At 43.7% G+C, this 22,784-nt stretch overlaps 1 protein-coding gene across 1 annotated transcript in view; it reads left to right on the top strand.

Moving 5' to 3' along the window:
* The window catches only part of COLEC12 (collectin subfamily member 12), a 186,495-nt gene extending 165,842 nt beyond the window's left edge, over positions 1–20,653 (top strand). Inside the window, exons 6-10 of the mRNA XM_088019331.1 lie at positions 2,531–3,019; positions 4,034–4,170; positions 5,389–5,498; positions 12,611–12,756; positions 20,136–20,653. Coding sequence (XP_087875457.1) covers positions 2,531–3,019; positions 4,034–4,170; positions 5,389–5,498; positions 12,611–12,756; positions 20,136–20,155 — 902 coding nt within the window. The 3' untranslated portion in view covers positions 20,156–20,653. The remainder of the gene's footprint in view (positions 1–2,530; positions 3,020–4,033; positions 4,171–5,388; positions 5,499–12,610; positions 12,757–20,135) is intronic.
* The last annotated feature ends 2,131 nt before the right edge of the window (positions 20,654–22,784 follow it).

The following is a 22,784-nucleotide window of genomic DNA, read 5'->3' as shown; positions in this document are numbered from 1 at the left end:
TGTACTTCTTAGAATGAGGTGAGGGATACGAATCAGGCCACTGTTCCCCAGAAATCTCTCCCTTCTGGTCTCTCCTGGGGCCTAAAATGTTGGTATCAGTGCTCCAGGTCTTTGGATCTGTGACACACATTGATTTGATAAACACTGTCTGAATAATGACTATGTAACCAGACACTGCTAGCTGCAAGTTGGGAAAGTGCCCTCAAAGAACAAACAAGTACTAAAAGATGAGAGAAAGAGGAAAAACTTCCACCTGGGAGAATTACATGGTAGGTGGACTGGAATTTTCCAGATGGATATGGGCAGAGGAAATTCTACGAGAAGAGATGCAGAAGTGCAGAGGAGGATGGAATAAACGCATGTTAGGCCAGGTCATGAAAGCCTTGATTTAATACCAGATGACCAAGTAGTGGGGGCTGAATATTCTAGAGGAGGTAGAGATCAGAGTTATGGGTAAGGAAGACAAATGTAGGAAAGATGCAGAGGGGGTGAATGGAGAGGAATCGAAGGTAGGAAGAGCAGTTAAGAAGTTAACCCTTACACTGGGTCATGATGAGTGACGGAAGGAGGAGATGGTTGTGATGATGTGGTGAAGGGCATAACAGTAAAGAGAGGCTAGGTCAGTTTGAGACATGCCAGGTTGCAGATGCTGGCAGGACATCCCAGAGAAAGTGGACTATCGGACTAGGAGATGGACATAGGGACCAGGAGAGCTGATGATAGAGAAGAGCCAACAGGAGCTGGGGGGCAGAAGTCAGTGAGTTGGGTTCAGAGAGAAAATTCATCGCAAAGTCTTCTCAAGTCTCTCACTTATGGAGCAGGTAACCCTAGAAAGGGACATGTTGAAACTAGTTCTAACCATTAGCATAAACTCTCTTATAGCTCAGTAGAAGGTCTGCCTCAGATAAATCCGAGGACGATATCATGGGTAGCCTTAAATAAGGAAAGCTGAGTCCAGAGCTGAGGTTCTCACTAAGAGAGAACAGAGATGGGTGGGCTCATTGGGGCCATGGATAGTGTGAAGGTGCAGTGGACACCCATCAAGGCCTAGAAAGGAGAGTTGGGCAGAGAGATCCCCCTCCTGAGGCAGGAAGACCTACTTCACTGTTCTGTCCTGACCAGCTGGTACAGGAGGAGTAGGGCAAGGGCATCAAAAGAAACACAGGGTGGGAAGCCCACCTACCCTTCGTCTCCCTCGCACTTCTGCCCACCCAGCCTGAAAGGCTTTCCACTTCTATGGAAAGAATGAGTATGGATCTCTTTCACTTACTCCTGTAGAAGAGTGAGATTTCAGAAACTCAAAAATTCTGGATAGCAGAGTATTTGAGAACAGTGTCTTCCTAGGTACAGTCATTTCCACGTAAGAAGACCAGAATTCCTGTCCGAGCTCCACTACTAGACTGTGACTGTCCACATTTCATCCTCCTGGGCGTATCTGTCTTGAGGAGCTAGTGTTGAAGAAGAAGCTTGGCCTCTCTGGCTCTACATGTCCTCAAATGTGCTCCGGGAATAAAATGTCATAGATGAAGGTCAGGTGACATAACGTATGTGAAAGTACCTCGAAAACTCATTCACTCTACAAATCCTGGTTGTGGTGTATTTGCGTGCAGTTTCCTTTTGCCCCTGAGAACTTACAGAAAAAAACCACCCCAGGTTATGTGAGCTTCTCTAGGATGATAAGGGATGAACAGATATTTGCCTTCTTCCTTTGGGAATAGAATGGTGTCCTTTTTTTCTCACCTGTTCGAGGGTCACCTGTTTTTTTCTCTAGCCCACCTTCCCTGTTTGCATTATTGAACTAACCAGCTGGGGAGGAGGACACTCTTCTGAGCCCAGCCCATCGAGCCCTTTCCCACCAAGACCCTCTGAGCTGGTCCGCAGGTGAGGTAGGCCCAGCCCCAAGGACAGCAGCATCCCCACAGCACGGTCGGTGGAGGAGACAGGAGAGCTGGGGGTGATGTGACAGAGACGAGACTGGCCTTGGTGTGGTGAGGGAATTAGCACGAAGGTGCCTCTCAACATTTGATGGCCTTTTTCATTCAACTTTTTATCCCCCAGCACCTTGCACGGTGCTTGGCATCTAACAGGTTGTTAAGAAATATTTGTTAAACTAATGAAAAGAAAAGGAAACAAGTAGGAGGGAAGCCACCATCCCAGCCTGCACGGTTTTTCTGCTGGTGACAGAACAGTCCCAGACGACTAAGGGAGCCCACGTTAATGGTGTGAGTCACTCTGTGAAGATGTCCCTCCCCTGAAAACATCCGTCGAGATACCAGAGCACTGTGTGCCAGTAAGATATATTCTAAATGCTTGGAGCAGAAAGGGTGAGCTTAGTAAAGAAACCTTTTGTTTAAAAAAAAAAAAAATACCGTCAACAATAGTATGGTGAAGCAAGCAGCGCTCCTTAATGTATATATTTTGGACATCTAGATTTTTTTTTAGTTGGAGAGTTTATAAGAAGATAAATTCTTCACTACCACTCACTATGGATTTCATGTTCATGCCATTTACATTTTTTTTTATATTTTAGGTCCTCCTGGCCCCAGGGGTCCAAAAGGTGACAGAGGACAACAGGGACCCCCTGGTCCCACTGGCAACAAAGGACAGAAAGGAGAGAAGGGGGAGCCTGGTCCACCTGGCCCCGCCGGTGAGAGGGGCCCAATTGGGCCCATTGGCCCCCCCGGAGAGCGTGGCGGCAAAGGCTCCAAAGGCTTGCAGGGCCCCAAGGGCTCCCGTGGATCCCCCGGGAAGCCCGGTCCTCAGGGCCCCAGTGGGGACCCAGGCCCCCCCGGCCCACCAGGCAAGGACGGACTCCCTGGCCCTCAGGGCCCTCCTGGCTTCCAGGGACTGCAGGGCACCGTGGGAGAGCCGGGGGTGCCTGGACCACGGGGGCTGCCAGGCTTGCCTGGGGTGCCAGGCATGCCAGGCCCAAAGGGCCCCCCTGGCCCCCCAGGCCCATCAGGGGCAGCGATGCCCCTAGCCCTACAGAACGAGCCAACCTCAGCACCCGAGGCCAATGGTAAGTCTGAGACTTCCCTCACACCCGGGGTCAGGGGCGCTGTGTGCACTTGTGGCCGGCCCACAGCATGCAGCCCCATGTGCCCCCCACGCCCTGCTTTACTTGGCTTTGAAGGCACCGTGTGGGCAGGCACATGGCCCCTGTTGCTCTCACAGGCCTCTGAGCCAGGAGGCGTCACTCAGGCACATGTGTTTCTCTCTCAACGCCATCCCTCACACGTGTTTATGTAGCAGAGTCAGGCCCTCAGGGACAAATGCATCCCCAGACATTTCCTTCATGCAAGTCTGAGGCTGGCTGCCCCCAGCCAATCTTGTTCTCATTCTATGCCCTTCACCTTGGGGATAGAAGCCCTCAGTAACCGTGTAGATGGAACTTTCTGTTACTAAAGCCCAGATTGCATAGTTTTGAGAGGGTGTTCTGGTGCTTCTAGCTTTTTTATAATTAGGAAACTCGATTCCTAAATTTTGATAATTTGGCAAAACCCTCAATGTCTGGTTAGCAAGCAAGCCTGTTTTTTCTCTCCTTTGAATCACACCCAGTTCCACTTGATTTCCTTAAGCACGACTCTGGTCATCTTCATTTTTCCACAAGCCCAGTTTTGGTTCCGGGTTCTCCCATCTATTTATTGATAGGTTCCATATGACTCCAGACTGATGTGGCACATCTGTGTCTGCTCAGCCTTTTGTTGTTGTTCCTGTTATTTCTGTCATTGTAAAGACTAATCCAGATGCAGAGGAACTAAGACCCAGCATCAATAATTTTCCAGGCTCTGTAGTTTTAACTACTGTGTGCTCTGCAGCCTGTCGCTCCCCCCTCCCCCACCCCCCAGTCTTTGCTCCCAGCGTGGCTGTCTCGGGCCACTTGTGGGATCACACACGGACGCAGGAACTGCTCCTGGCCTTGGAAAGAAGCAAGGCCAAAGCCATGGCCTCTTAAATATAACTGAAGAAAGGCGTAGTGCTTTGTGTATGTGTTTGTTTTCTTAATTAATATTTTAAACGTTTGCATTCCTAGGCTGCCCACCTCACTGGAAGAACTTCACGGATAAATGCTACTATTTTTCGGTTGAGAAAGAAATTTTTGAGGATGCAAAACTCTTCTGTGAAGACAAGTCTTCACATCTCGTTTTCATAAACACAAGAGAGGAACAGGTATGTCTGTGGCATGCTTGGAGAAAAACTATAAGGATCGTTTACATCTGGAAATTGCATGCTTAACTGGGGATTCAAAGATATCAAAAATCCGTAAGTCACATAAACACAGAAGGCCACATTGTGGAGATTCGGGCCTTATCCAGTGACAAGAAGCATTCACGGCACGGGAACTGTGTTCTCTTGCTTCCAGCTGGAAGATACTGCTTTATTAAGCCTGGAGATGGGTGGCTCCTGCCGGTGGCTGTCGAAAGAGCTGTAATGTGGAAGAGAAGTCTGCTGGCTGGCACCAAACACGTGTGGAGAGAGAAGCCAAGGGGCATGAGCACTGTAGGGGTGGGTGCCAGGGACCAGATGGGTGGCCTCAGCAGTGGAGAAGGCCCCGGGGCAGAGCTCACACATGGTCACACTGGTGACCACTCCCTAGGCCCCTCCTATGGGCCAGGCACTGTACGAGGCACTTCTTTCTCCTTTACCCCTCACAGCAACCCCAGAACCCATGGGTATTATTATCCCCCGTTTACAGATGAAAACTGAGGCCCCACAAGGCTTCATGGCTTTATTCATAGGATGACAAGTAAATGCAGAGCTGAACCTGAAATGGGGGTCCCTCCAGCAATAATGCTAGTGCTCTTTGGTGCCACACAGTTCCAGCAACCTCCTTCCTTTTCCCTAAGTATCTTCAGCAGATGTGGCCCTGGAAACAGGTTTCCTGCAGTAACTGACTGGGGATGGCCAGGTGCAGGTACCCGGGCTTTAGAATTGGTAGACTTGGGTCCAGTCTCAGCTCAGCCACTTAACTACCGTGGTTGCTGAAGGCTTACAGACAGGTTTCTTGTGGCACGTTGGACATGGGAGCTGGCCAGAGGAAGAGCTCGATAATGCCAGGGCTGTTGGTATTACCAGAACACTGGGCTGACGGGTGACAGAAAGGGATGGAGCCTGGTGGAATTCATTAAGTTGTCTGGGTGATCTAGAAGAGGAAGAGCATCCCTTAAATATCACTTACAAACTTATAGAAGGAAAACGTGTCAAAGCCCCAAAACACTGCAAAACAAAACAGGTGCAGTAAAAGAGCAGAAGCATGTACATACTCTAACACACATTCTCTTTTAAATGTTCTTTCTTTCCTCCCATATGTTTCAGGGGAAGGGGGAATTCCTCTAGATATCTGTTCCCCTCCAAGTAATACCACACTGTCACGGATTTATCTTTCAGCAATGGATAAAGAAGCAAATAGTAGGGAGAGATAGCCACTGGATCGGCCTCACAGACGCAGAGCATGAAAATGAATGGAAGTGGCTGGATGGGACGTCTCCAGAGTATAAGTGAGTGTTCAGAACCTTCCAGGCTGTTCTCTGTTTTCCACCCCTTGCCTGACCCCTTGCAATCTCTTCTTTAACCACCCTGTGTCCTAGATACCCCTCACATTGAGGCTTCTGCTACTAGTTGTGTATTTCCATGTGTGGTAGAGAGTCAATATGCTATAAACTAGGGTTGTTTTCTTTTTTTCTTTTCATGGTGTGAATTTTTTTCATTTCTATGGGAAAAAAATCAGAGACTCATAACATCTCACAGTATGGTACTTGAGGTGAGGTGTTCTCTTTAAACGCTGCTGTGAAGGATAAGACTACTTCAGGCACGATGAGAGCTCACCCCTGTTCAAGGGCCAGGAGCTCCCTTCAAGATAACACCTCAGTGGCCCTGACCCCAGCTGGGCTTCTGGCCAGGGTGTGATTATGAACTACAAGTTAATAACAGGCGCACCAGGAACAAAGGTGCGGTGTGTGGGGAATAATCATCCCCTAAGTGTTTGAAAAGTCCTTGTAAGTCTGGTGTGACCTGAGTTCTATAAAGGCAGCAACAAAGAATGGAAACCCTTTACAATACCTGCTCAGGCTCCCAGGCTCATAGAGACTTCTGGGCCCCTAATTCCACCCCTGGGGCTGTCATGTCAACTCCTTCCTTAATGCTACCCCAGGGTCAGAAGATGGGCTGAATTGTACCAATTTGATTTTCACTTCTTCCAACTCCTACTTTGCTTCTAATGAATGTGAAAATATGCAACAAACTGCACCACATGAAGCAGAATTTATGAAAACTCACCTCTGAATAACCAACTTTCCTTTGCTGGAGAAAAGAGGCAGACCCTGCAGAGGCTCAAGCAGGCATGAGACTGTCACGGTATGGAGACAGCCATGACCATGGCACCCGGGGAGGAGACAGTGAGGTGTTTCAGGGCTAAGACAGTGCCAGGGATATTGAGGCAGGCCCTGTAGCAGTCAAGGAGGGGAAGCAAGGGCCAGAGGTGGTGGAGAAGCCCGTGAGAGTTTTTAAAATGTTTCTGTGGGGGCACCTCGTTGGTTCAGTCAGTTAAGCATCTGACTCTTGAGATTTCAGCTCAGGTCATGATCTCAGGGTGATGAGATCGAGCCCCAAGTCAGGCTCTGCACTCAGCGGAGAGTCTGCTTGAGATTCTCTCTCTCCCTCTGCCCACCCCCACCCCCGACTCGTGCACTCTCTCTCTAAAAAATAATTTTTTTAAAAATTTCTTTGAGAGAGAGAAAGCATGGTGGAGTAGGGAGAGAAGGAGAAACACACTCCCCGCTGAGTGGGGAGCCCGCCGCGGGGCTCCATCCGTAGACCCTGGGACCATGAGCTGAGCTGAAGGCAGTCGCTTAACTGACTGAGCTATGCAGGCACCTGTAAAAAATAAATAAATCTTAAAAAAAAAAAATGTTCCTGTGTGCGTGTGCCTGGGCACAGGTAGACAGATCTTCCACGTGACAAGCAAGATTAGAGGGTATAGGCAGAAACCAAAATAAGGCCATTTCTTTACAAAACAATGACCAAACATCAAGATGGAACATTGGCAGGTTTTAGGTCTGCTCCGAAGGTGAGCCTCACCGTGCCCCCAGGACCAATGGCCATCTGCCTGCTGGGCCAACAGATGTCCTGTCTACTCCCTCTGCACCTGTCCTTGGGGAAAGGAAGCTATACTACACTCTGGCACTCAGGGGGTTGGCTGACAGCCCAAAGGAGATCACCCAGCATGGCAGAGATATACCTCAGGAGATTCAAAACAGTTGGGAGGGTCGGCAGTAGCGATGGAAGGCAGAAGTTATTAAAGGACAAAGATAAAGCTTGTCTTAGACAAGATTGCCAGGATCTTTCTTTTTTTTTTTTAAGGCAGTTGAGGGTAGGCGAGCCTCCACTTTCCTCACAGCCCTAAGTGCAAAAAAGTTCTAGCGTAGACTCACTAAGAAATTCAGCTAGAAGCCTTCCTCCAAGAAAAAACTGGACTGACCCATATAGGAGGGACTGAGCTGGAACACTACAGTCTTCACCAGCTGCCCCAAGGCGGCACTTTTCTCCTCTTCCCTGGGCTCTAGCAAGAGCTGGGTGACTTGGGAGGAGAGCTCCCGTGTCAGTACCTGGGACAGGAGAAGGACGAGCTCACCAGACCCCTTCCTGGGAACTCCATCCCCAGCCATGGCCACCCTGGAGCCCCACAAGACCCTCAGCTTCTGCACCCTAACCACAGCACCACTGTGCCTCTCGTTTCCCACCCAAAGGAACACGTACACTTGACAAGTCCCCAGGATCAAGTTTTAAAAGCAAGAATAAATTAGTCAGACGTATTATGAGGCCTCAATGGCGAAAGGCTAATTTAACTTGACACAGAATAATAAACACTGCTCAAACTAGAAAAGGAGCCAGTGCAGTGAGGTCTGGGTTCCAGGCTTGGACGTGGCCTTCATAGCTGCCAGCTACTCAAGCATGCGAAATCTCATGTCCTCGTCTAGAAACAAGTCTTACAGAAGGGTCTATGTCAGTGTGGTGAAAACAGAATGGGATTATGTATATAAGGCGTTTAGGACAGTGTGTGGCCCATGGGAAGTGCTCAAGAAAGGTCACCCACTCGTACCAGTATTAGTATCATTATCTTGTCATAATCGTAACTGTCTTCCCACCAGTCAGTCACTGCAGAATCCTACTCCCTGGCATTGAGGTATTTTACCATGTCCTGAATGAGATGCCACACACAGTATCTCACTCAGATCCCACACCAGGGTTGTAAAGAAGAAGAACATTCTCCACCATGGCCTGGGGATGGGGTCTGGGCTTCAGGCTCTTAGGGGGTCTCTCACCAGTATGTCTCCCCAAAGACTTCTCCGTCTGCCCAGACTCACCTTCACCCTCCTCCTCGGTGCTTCTGGCACCTCCCTGTGCCTGGTCCAGGCTGTAGAAGCATCAGTAAAGTCTCCCAGCTGTCCTTTTACCCCTTTCCTCTAACACACCCACCCTCGCGCACACTCGCACACACACACAGTTGTCTTTATTTTTTCTCATTTCACCACAGATCTGTGAAAACTTCTTTCTTGGCCAGCATCAGACCCCGGACTAGAGATTGGGATCCAGTAACCCACAGTCCTGTGTCCACATTCACTGAATTATCCTGGAGGGCCCACTGTGAGCCAGCCTCTGTGCTGGCCTGGAGGATCTTTTCTAGAGTGTAGGGGCAGCAATATGCGTGAGACATGTTGCTCTCCTACTCATGTGTAAAAAAAAAAAAAAAAGATCTGATTTCCAAGACCATGTCACAATCAAGAAGACAGACATACCAACCCTAAATGTGGACACGGCAGAGAGGCAGGGCTTCAGGGAGAGCTCAACATTCTCCTCACAGTAGTTGACAAAACAAGTAGCAAAATCAGGGATATGGTAAACACTATCAACTCACTTGGCTTAATTGATGTTTATGGACTGTTTCACTCAACTGCTATGAGTACACTCTTTTCAAATACATTCAGTACATTCACCAAGATAAACTATATGCTGGGCCATCAAACAAGTCTCAATGAATTTAAAAAGAACTGAAATTATATAGAGTATAGCATATATAGTTGTTTGACCTAGAAATCAATAACAAAAAGATATCTGCAAAATTGCCAAATATGTGGAAATTAATGGATACACATCTAAATAACCCATGGATCAAAGAAGAAATCAGAAAGGAAATCTGCAAATGTTTCAAAGAAAAGGAAAATACAACATATCAAAATTTGTGGGATGCAGCTAAAACAGTGTTTAGACTCCTTTAAAGTGCTTATGTTTGGTGGGGGGGGGAAGTTTTTAAATTGAAAATCCACGATCTCAGCTTCCACCTTGTATGGGTAGAAGAGGAGCAAATTAATCCCAAAACAAGGGAAGAAGGAAGGAAATAATAATGACCTGAAAGCAATGACATAGAAAACAGACAGAGAGGATTGGTGAAACCAGGAGCATATCACAGCTGAGCCTTCTGCTCCTGATGGAATAGATGCAAGTATGTTTGGCAGAGTCGTCATTGTTCATGGAGGCTGCCCAGGAGGAGGGGGGAATCAGTCCCAAGTGGGACGTAGATTCTGCCCACCGGCTCAGCTCAGAGCACAACTGTAAGGGAGCCTTTTGAGGCCTTTCCTGCCCACCCTGCCTGCAGTTGCCCAGCTTAGATCAACAGAAATGTGATCATCTTCCCGAGGGTTTCCCAAAACATGCTTGAAGCTCCTCTGTTCCTCTTGTCCGCTTCTTGGTCGCCTGCACAGGACATCATTTGGTGGAAGTATCCTGTCAAGTGATGAGTAACACTTCCATCTCTGCACTGGGTTGCCTCTCTGTCCAAGCAGACCACTCCGTATAATATTACATGTTGTGTTTTTTAGACTAGAGAGCCATAGAATGATGGCCACCAGAAGGGAACCTTCAGAGTCATCTAATTTACTAAAAACTCACTCTGGTCTGTGCTTCATGTTTCTAGCAGAGTGGTGCTGGCTTCAGCCACCAGCAAGAAATCTATACAGACCCTGGTATCGGGAGAAAATTCTACAGCAAAGTAACACTTCTCACGACAAAGATTTTCCTGTTTTGAGGCCAGGCTTTTACCAGCAGAAGTTGTTTGGCCATGAAGCCTCAATCTTGGGGTTGATGAGAAAGTACTAAGTCGTGAGGTTGGAAGGGGCGATTCCCAAGATTGAGAGTTTGTGCTCTGCTGCCATTAGGAGAAACCAAAATCCTCAGTGGGGAGGTTCACACCCACTGGCTGATGTGCTTGTATGTTTCCAGCTGACTAGAGCAGTGAGTCCAACTGCTTCCCAGGCCCCTGCTGTACTGATTGAGTATGCTGCCCAAGTACATATGTGTGTTGCTACCCAACCACTTCTGTGGTATGTCTATTACAATGTGGGATTCAGGGATTTGGGGCCCAGGCTTCAGCCATGTTCTTTCTAGAACCTACTTGTAAAGAAGGTTAAGGCATGATTTAAGCTGAAATTCTTCTCTAAAATATATACACTCTGTTTATCTGATATGTTCTCTTCTGTTGTATTGCGAGCATGCAGACTCAGGGTATTTGCTCCAAATCACTCCATGTGATTTTGGCTTTTCCAAAGAGACTGGGTACTTAGGCTGCAATACGAAGTGCCCCCTGCAGCCTGGCTTCAGGCTCCTCCTCTGCCCACCCATGCCAGTACTGTCCCCTCAGTCACTCACTCGCAGCCACAGGACTGCATCCTAGTTCTTGTCCCGCAGGAAAACCTTGAGCATCACATGCAAAGATTTCCAATGGCCTGGAAAAATAATGGAGAATGGTGATAAAGGTTATCTCCTTTCTTATCAGTCAGTTATCTTTTGGTTTATTCTCTAAATTCCATTTCTCTGCTTAAAGGGAAGGAAATGCAAGGGAAAAATACTAAGCAGCTCTTCTATCCAAAGTCCTATTTATACAACTTCCCAGTAAACTGAGATAAAGACTATCAAATGTCCCATCATTATACATTCAGGAATCACAGATCTCAAATTCTGTAAACAAAATTGGAATCAAACCCCATCGCAGTGCTGGCAGAAATTAACCAAACGTCCATCAGCAGTATCCAACTGCTCAGGCATTGCTGACATTGCCGAAGGCGTCCTACAAGGTGGATGGAAATACACACAGAAGGGCAGCCGTGAAAGTAAACTGTTTTCCCCTCCAACCTCATTTCTCTCTGTCGTCACCGTGGCAGTCTGAGATTTTTAATGCACTTGTTTCTTGCCTGTTATGCAAGTTCCGTGAGGGCTGGAATTCCGTCTTCTCTCCACACTGCTGTGTTGCCATCATGTGCCATCATCCCTGTTATGTAGTAGGTGCTCTGTGGATATCTGTTGAGTGAATGTGTGAATGAATATTTCTAACGCTCCCTCCTAAGTATCATCCCATTTTCACCCTCTTCGGTTGATGGTGTCATCTAAACTATCTGTTTGTCACTAGATTTATTTAAGTGAGGTCACTTTTCATTTTTTAAAAATCCCAGTATATGTTTAGAGTGGGGGAGGCAATTCTACCTCATCTCCTCACCCTTTAACTGTGACTTTCATCCGTCCTTTCCCACTGCCCTCAGTCGTACTGATACTCCTGTCAAAAAATATAGGGCAATAGGGGCTGTATCCTCTGGTGATCCTGGGACACCCTATGGCTGACGGGGTAATGAGTCATCATTTATGGGAAGAGCCTTCTGCTGCACATGTTTCTTCAGACCCTCCACACGAGGCAAGTTTGTCTTTTCAGGCAGTAACCACAAGCTTTTATGCAAAAACCTGCTTCTTAGAAAAAATTCAGCTTTCACGTTCTGAGTCCTAGAAGCACATCTAATTTATTGCATAGAAATAGAATCAAGAATAGCAAACTGGCAAAGTGGTGTTTTGAGCTGTGGCATCCAAGTTAATAAGCCCCAAGTGAACTCATCCTGAAGAAAACTTGTTTTTGAGAATTTCCCTCCCAAAAAAGGCAGGGAAATGTAGGAGTCATTTTCAGTAAGATTAAATTACTATTTCTCTCTAAAGCAATCAACTGTCTACAACTTAGCCAGACTACCATAACCCAGGGCTGGTGATTGTAAATTCTCGAAAACGTGTATCAGCAGTCCCTCACTTTCTCTGCCTGACGCTGTGACTTGTCACAGGCAAGGTATCAAAATGCGCAAGGATACCTCTGGGTTCTCATGAGAGTGAGAGAGTGTATGTATGTGTGTGTATCGTGTCCTCCGAGTGCATATATATTCACACACAAACATTTACACACATGCCCAGAAGTCGGCATTCGAGTAAACACTGGAAAGTTACTCATCTAACTGTGTTGCCAAAAGGATTTACTCCCTCAGCATTGTGATGAAGCAGCTCAGTGAGTTGATTTCATTGTGGCAAAGATAACAAGCCTGCAGGGAGATGCTGCATTACACAGTACTCTGCAAAACAGCTGCTTTTTATTCTGAATAAGAAGTCAGTCAGAGAAAGAACAGCTGCATTTTCATTCCAGGCCAAATGACATGCTGCAGTTTTGTTTTTTACATTTCTCTGCTGCTCTTGGGTAAAGAAAACTTTTGCAGGACTTGGAAATAACACTCAATTTCTGTTTTATTAAAAGAAATTGGAAAGCTGGACAGCCAGATAACTGGGGTCATGGCCACGGGCCAGGAGAAGACTGTGCCGGGCTGATTTATGCTGGACAGTGGAATGACTTCCAGTGTGAAGACGTCAATAACTTCATTTGCGAAAAGGACAGAGAGACAGGTAAGCAGGAGAGGAGATCTAAGGGTGGGCTGCAGAGCTTATATCCTGTTAAAGCGTGAGATGTGAGGAGCATAAGGGCTCTGAAGGCAGGCTCGGCAATTGGGCTCTAGTCTTGGTTCTGCCACTTATTAGGGGGGAAGGTTGCAACCTCAGGGAAATAGTAACAGTATCCTCTTCATAGGACATAGTAACAGTATCCTCATGAGAGCTTAAATAAGTTAATAAATGTGCCTAAGATATAGGAAGTAAATATTAGACTGTTCTAGGTCATTATCTTGTAATATTGTCAGTTAATAAATTCAGTACCAGTGTTATGTCTTTTTTATAGAGTTCCATACACAGACAATTTAGGTGGCCAACCATTCAATTCCACATGTATTTATTGAGCATCTAGTATGGGCCAGGTGCTATGCTAGATAATGGAGGGAGATGGTCTATACCCCTGAAAAGCTTAGAAGCCAAAGAGACTTTGGGATGTATCTACTTTTTATTTCAAAAGATTTTAATCTAAAGCTTCACTTAATACATGACCCTTTTCAGAATGGGGCATCTTTGTTTTCTTCATCAGAACTAGATTTAAATATTTCTGGTGGGAGGAGGAGGAAATGCAGAGTGAATCCTAATAAGTATGGCTTTCTTCTGGAGGTGATGAAATGTTCTAAAATTAGATACTTCTAAATTGTACAAATTTGTGAATATACTGAAAGCCACTGAATTGTATACTTTAGGTGGGTGAATTTTATATGTGAATTATATCTCATAAAACCTTTATAAAAATGGTGGTGGCAAACAAAAAAACCTCAACTACATTTTGTTCAAACTATTGTTGCTAGTAGCTGGGGCACAAATTATCCATACCTCCATTCAACAGACATTTACTGAATACCAGGCACTGGTCCCACGTGCTAGGGGTCTTGAGACCCATAAGGAACTCTCAGCCTGATCAGTTGCAGGGGGCAACTACAAATACCTAAACAAGAAATTACAGCTTCCAATTCAAAATGGCCTGTCCCACGGACACACCAAGTCTACAGCTACATATGGAACAACTGCTCTGAAAAAACCTTTAAAACCTGACTAAGCAACTCCAACAAATTAGGCAAACAAGGGGGAAAAAATCAAAGTGGGTAGGAGAGGCTGGGACACAGTCTTGCCGTAAATCCCACCCTCTGGCACAGTGAGCCCCCAATTAGGAAGGAACTCAAAACCCAGAGCTTCTCTCTGAGGAGTGAAGACTTTACACCCCACACCAGTGCTGGTGGGCACCATCTCTCTTCTTTTTCCCAGCCTAGCTAGCCAAGGCTTGTGGGAGCCAGTGCTAACACTCTCCATCTACCTTACGTGCTCTGCCTTGGCATTCTCCTGCAGACCCCCTTCCCCACAACCAGCCCACCCACCCATCTCAGCAAGCATCCCTCCAGAGTGGCTCCTACCCTGCCACACCTGGCAGGCAGCCCTGGCCAGGACAATACTACTCCAAAGTGACTCCTGCCCTGGGGAGGTGAGGACATAACCCCACACACCACAGTGCCTGCAGTTCCTACAGCTGGGATTCTTAGCTGGCTGCCCAGGGAACAAGCCTGCCCTTCGGTGGGCCTGCAGTTGTGGAAGAAAGGCTCATTGCAGGCAGCTAGCCTGACTGCTGGTCCCACCCATTAGTGAATTCATAGCAGCTGCTGACAGGCCTCTCAACAGCACCGGGAGGAAACTCTGCGCAGTGCACCCACAGCAGGCACAGTGGGTCATTGTATCTGGCTGTGCTGAAGGCACTCAGCTCAGCTACAACAGGAGGGCACATGCAGCCCACACAGGGGACACTCCTGGAGCACCTGGTTCTGGGGACTGGGTGTGGGGGGGTCGGGGGGGGCGGGATTGCACAATAGCACACCACAGGACCTCTTCTATATAAGGCCACTATTATATAGGACCAGGAAATGCAGCTGACCTACCTAATACATAGAAACAAACACAGTTTGACAAAATGAGGAGCCAGAGGGAAAAGTCCCAAATAAAAGAACAAGATAAAGTCACAATAAAAGAGCTAAATGAATGAACATAAGCAATATGACTGATAAAGGATTCAAAGTAATGGTCATAAAGGTACTCTCTGCACTTGAGAAAAGAGGGGATGAACTTAGAACTTCAACAAAGAGATGGAAAATATAAAAAGAACCAGTTGGACCAAAAGAATTCAGTAACAAAGAATACATTAGAGGGAAGCAATAGCAGATTAGAGGATGTAGAAGAACAGAACAGCAATCTGGAAGACAGGGTAATGGAAAGTGGTCAACCTGAACAGCAAAAATAAGAGTAGGTTAAAGGGAGCTCTGTGACATCATCAAGCATAATAACACGCACATTATAGGGATCCCAGAAGAAGAGAGAAAAGGGCAGAACACTTACTTGAAAACTTCCTTAATCTGAGGAAGAAAACAGATATCCAGGTCCAAGAAGCATAAAGAGCCTCTAATAAGATGAACCCAAGGATATCTACACAAGACACATAACAATTAAAAAGTAATGAGAAGGGGCGCCTGGGTGGCTCAGTTGGTTAAGCAACTGCCTTTGGCTCAGGTCATGATCCTGGAGTCCCTGGATCGAGTCCCACATCGGGCTCCCTGCTCAGCGGGGAGTCTGCTTCTCCCTCTGACCCTCTTCCCTCTCGTGCTCTCTATCTCTCATTCTCTCTCTCTCAAATAAATAAAATCTTAAAAAAAAAAAAGTAATGAGAATTTATGGGCCAAATGGGTAATGGGTATTAAGGAGAGCACTCATGATGAGCACTGGGTGTTATATATAAGTGATGAATCACTAAATTCTACACTTGAAACCAATTTTACCATATATGTGAACTAACTAGAATTTAAGTAAAAACGTGAAAAAAAATAAAAGCAACAAGAGAAAACAGGTATTTACAAGGGAAACCCCATAAGCCTCATCATTCAGAATTGAAGGAGAGATTTCCCCAGATAATCAAAAGCTAAAGGAGTTCATCACCACTAAACCAGCCTTACAAGAAATGTCAAAGGGACTATTTTAAGCTAAAAAAAAGAGGGGGGTGCTAATTAGTAAGAAGAAAACATACAAAAGTATAAATCTTACTGGTAAGGGTAATAGTAAAGGTGGTGGATTAATCACTTATAAAGCTGGTAGAAGGGTAAAAGACAAAAGTAGTAAAAATAACTATAACTACAATAATTAGGGATACACAAGGTGAAATGTGACATCAAAAACATAAAATGTAGGAAGTGGGAGTCAAAATGTAGAGCTTTAGAATGCAAACTTAAGCCGTTATCAAGTTAAAATAGACAGTTATAAGTAGTTACATGTAAACTTCATGGTAATAATAAAGCAAAACCTGTAGTTAACACACAAAAGATAAAGAGAAAAGGATCTAAGCATACCACTGAAGGAGGTCATCAAATCACAAAGGAAGAGAGCAAGAGAAGAAGAAGGGAATAGAGAGGAACCATAAAACAACCAAAAAGCAATTTTTTTAAATGCCAGTAAGGATACACCTACTAACAGTTGCTTTAAATGAATTAAATTCCCCAATCAAAACCAGCTACGTGGAGTGAGTAGCTGAATGGATAAGAAAACAAGACCCGTGTGTATGCTGCCAACAAGAGACTCACTTTAGACAAAGATACACACAGACTGAAAGTGAAGGAATGGAAGAAGATACACCAAGCAAACAGAAACCAAAAGAAAGATGGGATAGCTGTATTTATATCAGACAAAATAGACTTTAAACCAAGACTATATAAGAGACAAAGAAGGGCATCGTATAATAATAAAGGGGTCAGTCCAACGAGAGGATATAACACTTGTAAATATTTATGAACCCAGTATCGGAGCACCTAAATATATGAAACAAATAGTAACAGACCTAATAGACAGCAGTACGGTAGCAGGGGACTTTATACCCCATTTACATCAATGGCCGGATCATCCAGACAGAAAATCAATGAGGAAACGTCAGCCTTAAGCAATTTATTAGACCAGATGGACTTAACAGACATATATACAAAACACTCCATCAAAAATCAACAATACATATTCTTCTCAACTGTACATGAAGCACTCTCCAGGATAGATCATATATTAGGCCACAAGACAAAGTTTCAGTAAATTTAAGGAGAATGAAATTCTATCAGACATCTTTTCTGACCACAGTGATATAAAACTAGAAATCAATTACAGGAAGAAAACTGGAAAATTCACCAATATGTGAAGATTAAACAACATGCTACTAAACAACCAATGGATCAAAGAAGAAATCAAAAGAGAGATCAAAAAATTCCTTGAGACAAATGAAAATGGAAATACAACATACCAAAACTTACAGGATGCAGCGAAAGCAGTTCTAAGAGAAAGTGCATCGCAATAAACGCCCACCTCCATAAACAAGAAAAACTCAGATAAATAACCTAAGTTTACATCTCAAGGAACTAGAAAATGAAGTCCAAAGTTAGTAGAAGGTAGGAAATAACAAAAAGGAGAGCAGAAAGGAATGCAATGCCAACTAAGAACACAATATTAAAGCTCAATGAAAATAAGAGCTTGTTCTTTAAAAGGATAAGCAAAATCAACAAAACTATAGCTAGACTCACCAAGAAAAAAAGAGAGCAGACCCAATTAAGTAAAATCAGAAATGAAAGTAGAGATATTGTAACTGATACCACAGAAACACAAAGATCATAGGAGACTACTATGAACAATTATTGACAGCAAATTTGACAAGCTAGAAGAAATGGATAAATTCCTAGAAACATAAACCTACCAAGACTGAATAACAAAATAGAATATGCAAACAGACAGATTACCAGCAAGGAGATTGAATCAATAATCATAAACCTCCCAACAAACAGAAGTCCAGGACCAGAAGGCTTCACTGGTGAATTCTACCAAACATGCAAAGAAAAATTAATACTAACCTTCCCAAACTTTTCCAAAAAATAGAAGAGAAAATGCTTCTAAACTCATTTTACAAAGCCAGCATTATCTTGATACCAAAACCAGACAGGTATGCTGAAAGAAAGTTACAGGCCAACATCCCTGATGAACATAGATGTAAAAATCCTCAACAAAATATTAGCAAACTGAATTCAACAATATATTAAAAGGATTATACACCATAAGCAAGTGGGATTTATTTCATGGAGGCAGGGATGGTTCAACATCCACATATCAATCAATGGGATACATGGGAAAACAAAATGAAAGATAAAAATAATATCTCAATAGATGCAGAAAAGCATTTGATGAAATTCAACCTCCATTTATAGTAAAATAACTCTCAACAAAGTGGATATAGAGGCCTCAACATAATAAAAGTTGTATGTTGACAAGCCCATAGCTAACATCATACTCAGTGGTGAAAAGCTGAAAGTTTTTTGTCTAAGATCAGAAACAAGACAAGGATGTGGCCATGCTTGCCACTTTTGTTCAATGTGCTATTAGAAGTCCTAGCCAGAGACCTTGGGGTGGGGGGTGGGGGAGGTGGGAATAAAGGCATCCAAATTAGAAACGAAAAAGTAAAAGTGTCACTATTTGCAAATGACATGATTTTATATAGAGAAAATCCTAAGGACTGCACCCACACACCCACCCACACACACACACACACAAACCTGTTTGAACTAGTAAATGAATTCAGTAAAGTTGCAGGATACAAAACCAGTATACCAAAATCTGTTACATTTCTATTCACTAATAATGCTAAGAAAAATTAACATCTCCACTTACAATGCCATCAAAGAGAATACCTAGGAATAAATTAACCAAGGAGGTGAAAGACCTGTACACTGAAAAGTTACGAGACATTGATGAAAGAAATTGAAGATGACATAAATAAATGGAAAAATATTCCATGCTCATGGATTGGAAGGCTATTGCTAAAATGTCCATACTAGCCAAAGCAATTCAGTCCTATCCCTATCAAAATTCCATAGGGATTTTTCACAGAAATAGAACAATCCTAAAATTTGTATGGAACCACAAAAGACCCCAAAGAGCCAAAGCCATCTTGAGAAAATAAAAAAGCTAGAATCATTTTGCTCTGTGATTTCAAACTATATTACAAAGGCATAGTAATGAAAACAGTATGGTATTGGCATTAAAACAGACATGTAGGTCAGTGGAACAGAATAGAAAAAGCCCATACATATATGGTCAATTAACTGACAAAGGAGCCAAGAATATATAACAGCACAAGGGTAGTATCTTCAATGAATAGTGTTAGGCAGACTAGAGCCATTTGCAAAATAATGAAGTGCACACCATACACAAAAATTAACTCAAAGTGGATTAAAGACTTAATTTAAGACCTGAAACCATAAAATCCCTAGAAGAAAACATAGGCAGTAGGCTCCTTGGCATCAGTCTTGATGATGATTTTTTAAATCTGACACCAAAGGCAACAAAGGCAAAAATAAATGGGACTACATCAGACAAAAAAGCTCCTACACAGCAAAGGAAACCATCAAAAAAATGAAAACGCAGCCCAAGCCTTCACTGACAGATGAATGGATAAAAAGATGTGTTATATGTATACAATGGAATACTATTCAGCCATAAAAAGAATGAAATCTTGCCATTTGCAGTATCATGGATGGAGCTAGAGAGTATTATGCTAAGACAAAATCAGTCAGAGAAAGACAAATACCATATGATTACACTCATGTGGAATTTAAGAAACAAAACAAATTAACAACTAGAAAGAAAGACAAACCAAGGAATGGACTCTTAAATATAGAGAACAAACTGATGATTACCAGAAAGGAGGTAGGTTGGGGGAATGGGTGAAACAGGAGATAGAGGTTAAGGAGTGCACTTGTCATGATGAGCACCGGGAATTGCTGAATCACTCTACTGCACACCTGAAACTAATATAACACTGTATGTTAACTAACTATAATTAAAATGAAAATTTTAAGAGGCTTTCGTAAGAAAAAAAATTATTTTTCTAACTATGTATGATGACAGATGTTAACTAAGTTACTGTGGTGATCATTTCACAATGTATACAAATATCAAATCATATTGTACACCAGAAACTAATATAATGTATGTCAGTTATACCTCAATTTTTAAAAAAGAAAGAAATTACAGTAGAGGGTGAGAAGTGACCCAGACTTGTCATTTGTTTGCCTTGTTTGGCCATTTGGGATTTGAGTTGAGCCCAGAATAGGCACCTTCAAAAAGAAATTTACCTTTTAGTTAATCTGAATATGACCTTATAGGCATTTCTTTGAAAACATAATTGAATGATGTATTTTGGAATCTTTCCTATAAAAATCTATGTTCCTTTTTTTGAATTGTACATTAATGGTATTCTTTAAGAAAAACTAACGTCCATTATTTTTCCTCTCTTTTAGTACTATCATCTGCATTATAATGGACTGTGATGTAATAAACATGAGCAAATTTCTGGATGGTTCTCAAAGACAAAGGATACTTCTTTCTGATTGTATCACCTTCTCTCCAGATTGGAAAAAAAGCACTGAAAACCAATTCCTGAAAAAACTGACAGCTGGTTATCTTTACCATCCTCCTTTACTCAAGGACTTCAGAACTAAAATGTTCCCCCAGTATGATATATTGATTTTCAGTATGGAAATGGACTGAATCACATAGATTTCCCTCAGCCAGTAACTGCACAATTATGCAAATCACATCTTCCAAAGTATGGATTGCTCCAATCAGAAAAAAGGCTATCATTGGTTGTTGAGCTCTAAGAAGAACTTAAACTGTACTGTGTAAACAGTACCTTACATTTCTGAAATCCCAAATGTAAGAAAAATACGCAGACGTACAGATATATAGGCCCACTTTTAGTAATAATATGAGATATACTTAAAGAGCTTTTTAAAACTTTGTATTTTTGTACAAAATATTTGCCTTTTTTACAATTTTTTCCTTTCCTTTTTTTTTTTTTTTTGTCATTTTACCAATATAATACATGGAGCCAAAGAAAACAATAATGGTACTAATAAAACTCTAGGGTTTCTTGTCAGATTTAATTCTACCCAATGGCAAAGAATTTTTTTCAGTTGTGGATTTTAAAAAATGATTAAATATATGTGTGTATATATATATTTTTTTAATGTAGCATTTCCTCAGAGGAGTCAATCACTTGAAATGTCTACAAACATCCTTGCAGATTTTGCCAGGGTAGGTCAAGCCTGAGCATATACACTGCTCAGTCCTGCGGGCTGTGTACTGAGCCCATCACCAGCCAACATTCTTGCTGCATGCCTGGCCAGGCCCAGAGGAAGTGGTCAACTCAGGACGTGCTTCTCCTTCATTTTGGTGGAGGCAGGGGTGGCGGAAAGGTATCTGTTGGAAAAGACAGAGAACCTAGAAAGCCTTGTTTTGTGGCAGCAGTATGAATGTGCGTGGTATCAGACCCGTAGCAGAGCTGCTAGTGACTGTCAGGAAAGTATGGCATCTTATCAACCAAGGGCAGAGATGCAAGAAAGATGGGGAAAGCTATATGCTACCTGGAAATTTTGTGTTTTCTTAATTCACGTTCCAAAAAGCATAACTCCAAGGCACATGCATGTTGAAATGCAAGAGTCAACTTTTGGCCACTGCACTGAACTATTGCAAAGAACCTTTCCTCTGAGCCCATCCTCCTTTTACTCCTTGACTTGCCATTGAAAAGTCTAACATGAAATGTGCTGAAAATAGGCATTAGATATAATTGATGCTCAAAGGTAAGATTTCCATCCAACAGAATCCCTCTCCTCCCCTTCCAGGGAACTCCCCAGGCAGTGCTGCTACCTATCCCAAATAAAATGATAAAAGAATAAAGACAGAGTTTGACTTTCACACCTGCAGCTGTGTGGACTATGTTGTCTTACCCCTGGTCACCATTTCATGCCATCTCCCATCCCTGCAGCCAAAAGCGGCCATCTGCTCAGCACCTTTATGCCCTGCTGCCCTGTCCATGTGGCCTGGTCAGGTTGGCAGGACCCACCAGCATCTGGGCACTGTGACACAAGGCAAGGGCTGGACTCCGGTACTTATTTAGGCTCAAGACCTTTCAGAGACGAGACCCAGTCCCTTAAGACCTCTCAGAGACGAAACCCAATCCCTTAAGACCTTTCAGAGACTAAACCCAATCTGCTTTTTTATCCTTTTCCTGTTTAAGTGTCAATTAAGATTCATGCCTAGAGGCAACTTAAAGTTAAGTGTCTGACACCCCATGAGAAAGAACTATGCTAGCTCCCACAGCTGGTTGTTCCTCTCCTAGCCTTCAACTTACAGTGCTGTCATTGTCGGGCACCACACGGAGTGCTTGAGTCAGACAATTTCATGTCATCCTCCTAGCAGCCCTCCCCACTGACAGAAAAGGGGAGGGTCTCAAAGAGGGGACATCATTTCCTGGGTCACACCATCACCAAGGAGTGAGACAGGGTTCAGACCTGAGCTCTGAAAATGTTCTAAATGTTCTTTAGGAACCAGGGTCCTTCTTAATAACACCCTGAATAAAATCAGATGAATATCGCACATCATAAGATGCCTCATGTGCTTCTCTGTACATTTAGCTATTTATACACCAGCCTTCTGTTCACCTACTCACAACTGATGCTCTTTTGGGAGGAGAGATTTAATGAACTTTGATGAGGTCTTCAGGCATCTGATTTGCTACATGCTGGGAGAAGAAGGAAATGTTTTTCTTCCTAAATGGCTCTTGAAAGGTTGAATGCACAACCAGGAAGAAAAAACCCTTTCTTCTCCTCCTCTATTATCATCGATATTCATCAGCTCACCCACCACCCTTCCAATTTGTAGGAGTTAAAATTTAAGCTAAAGCAGACAACAAATGGTAATAGCCACTCCCGTTTTAAAAACCAGATGTTTAAGGACGTAGGAAGCTATATAAATCAGGTAACAATGCCAAGCATGTCTTTTTTGCCTCAGATGACAAAGCTGGTCTCTTCTTGAAAAAGTAAGCATATTGGGGTGCCTGGGTGGCTCAGTTGTTAAGCGCCTGCCTTCAGCTCAGGTCATGATCCCAG

The sequence above is a fragment of the Eumetopias jubatus genome, unplaced genomic scaffold (assembly GCF_037043125.1).
Source record: "Eumetopias jubatus isolate StellerSeaLion01/CBP00866 unplaced genomic scaffold, mEumJub1_p1.0 scaffold_16, whole genome shotgun sequence".
Classification (NCBI taxonomy): domain Eukaryota; kingdom Metazoa; phylum Chordata; class Mammalia; order Carnivora; family Otariidae; genus Eumetopias; species Eumetopias jubatus.
This window is presented reverse-complemented; position numbering and strand designations above follow the sequence as displayed.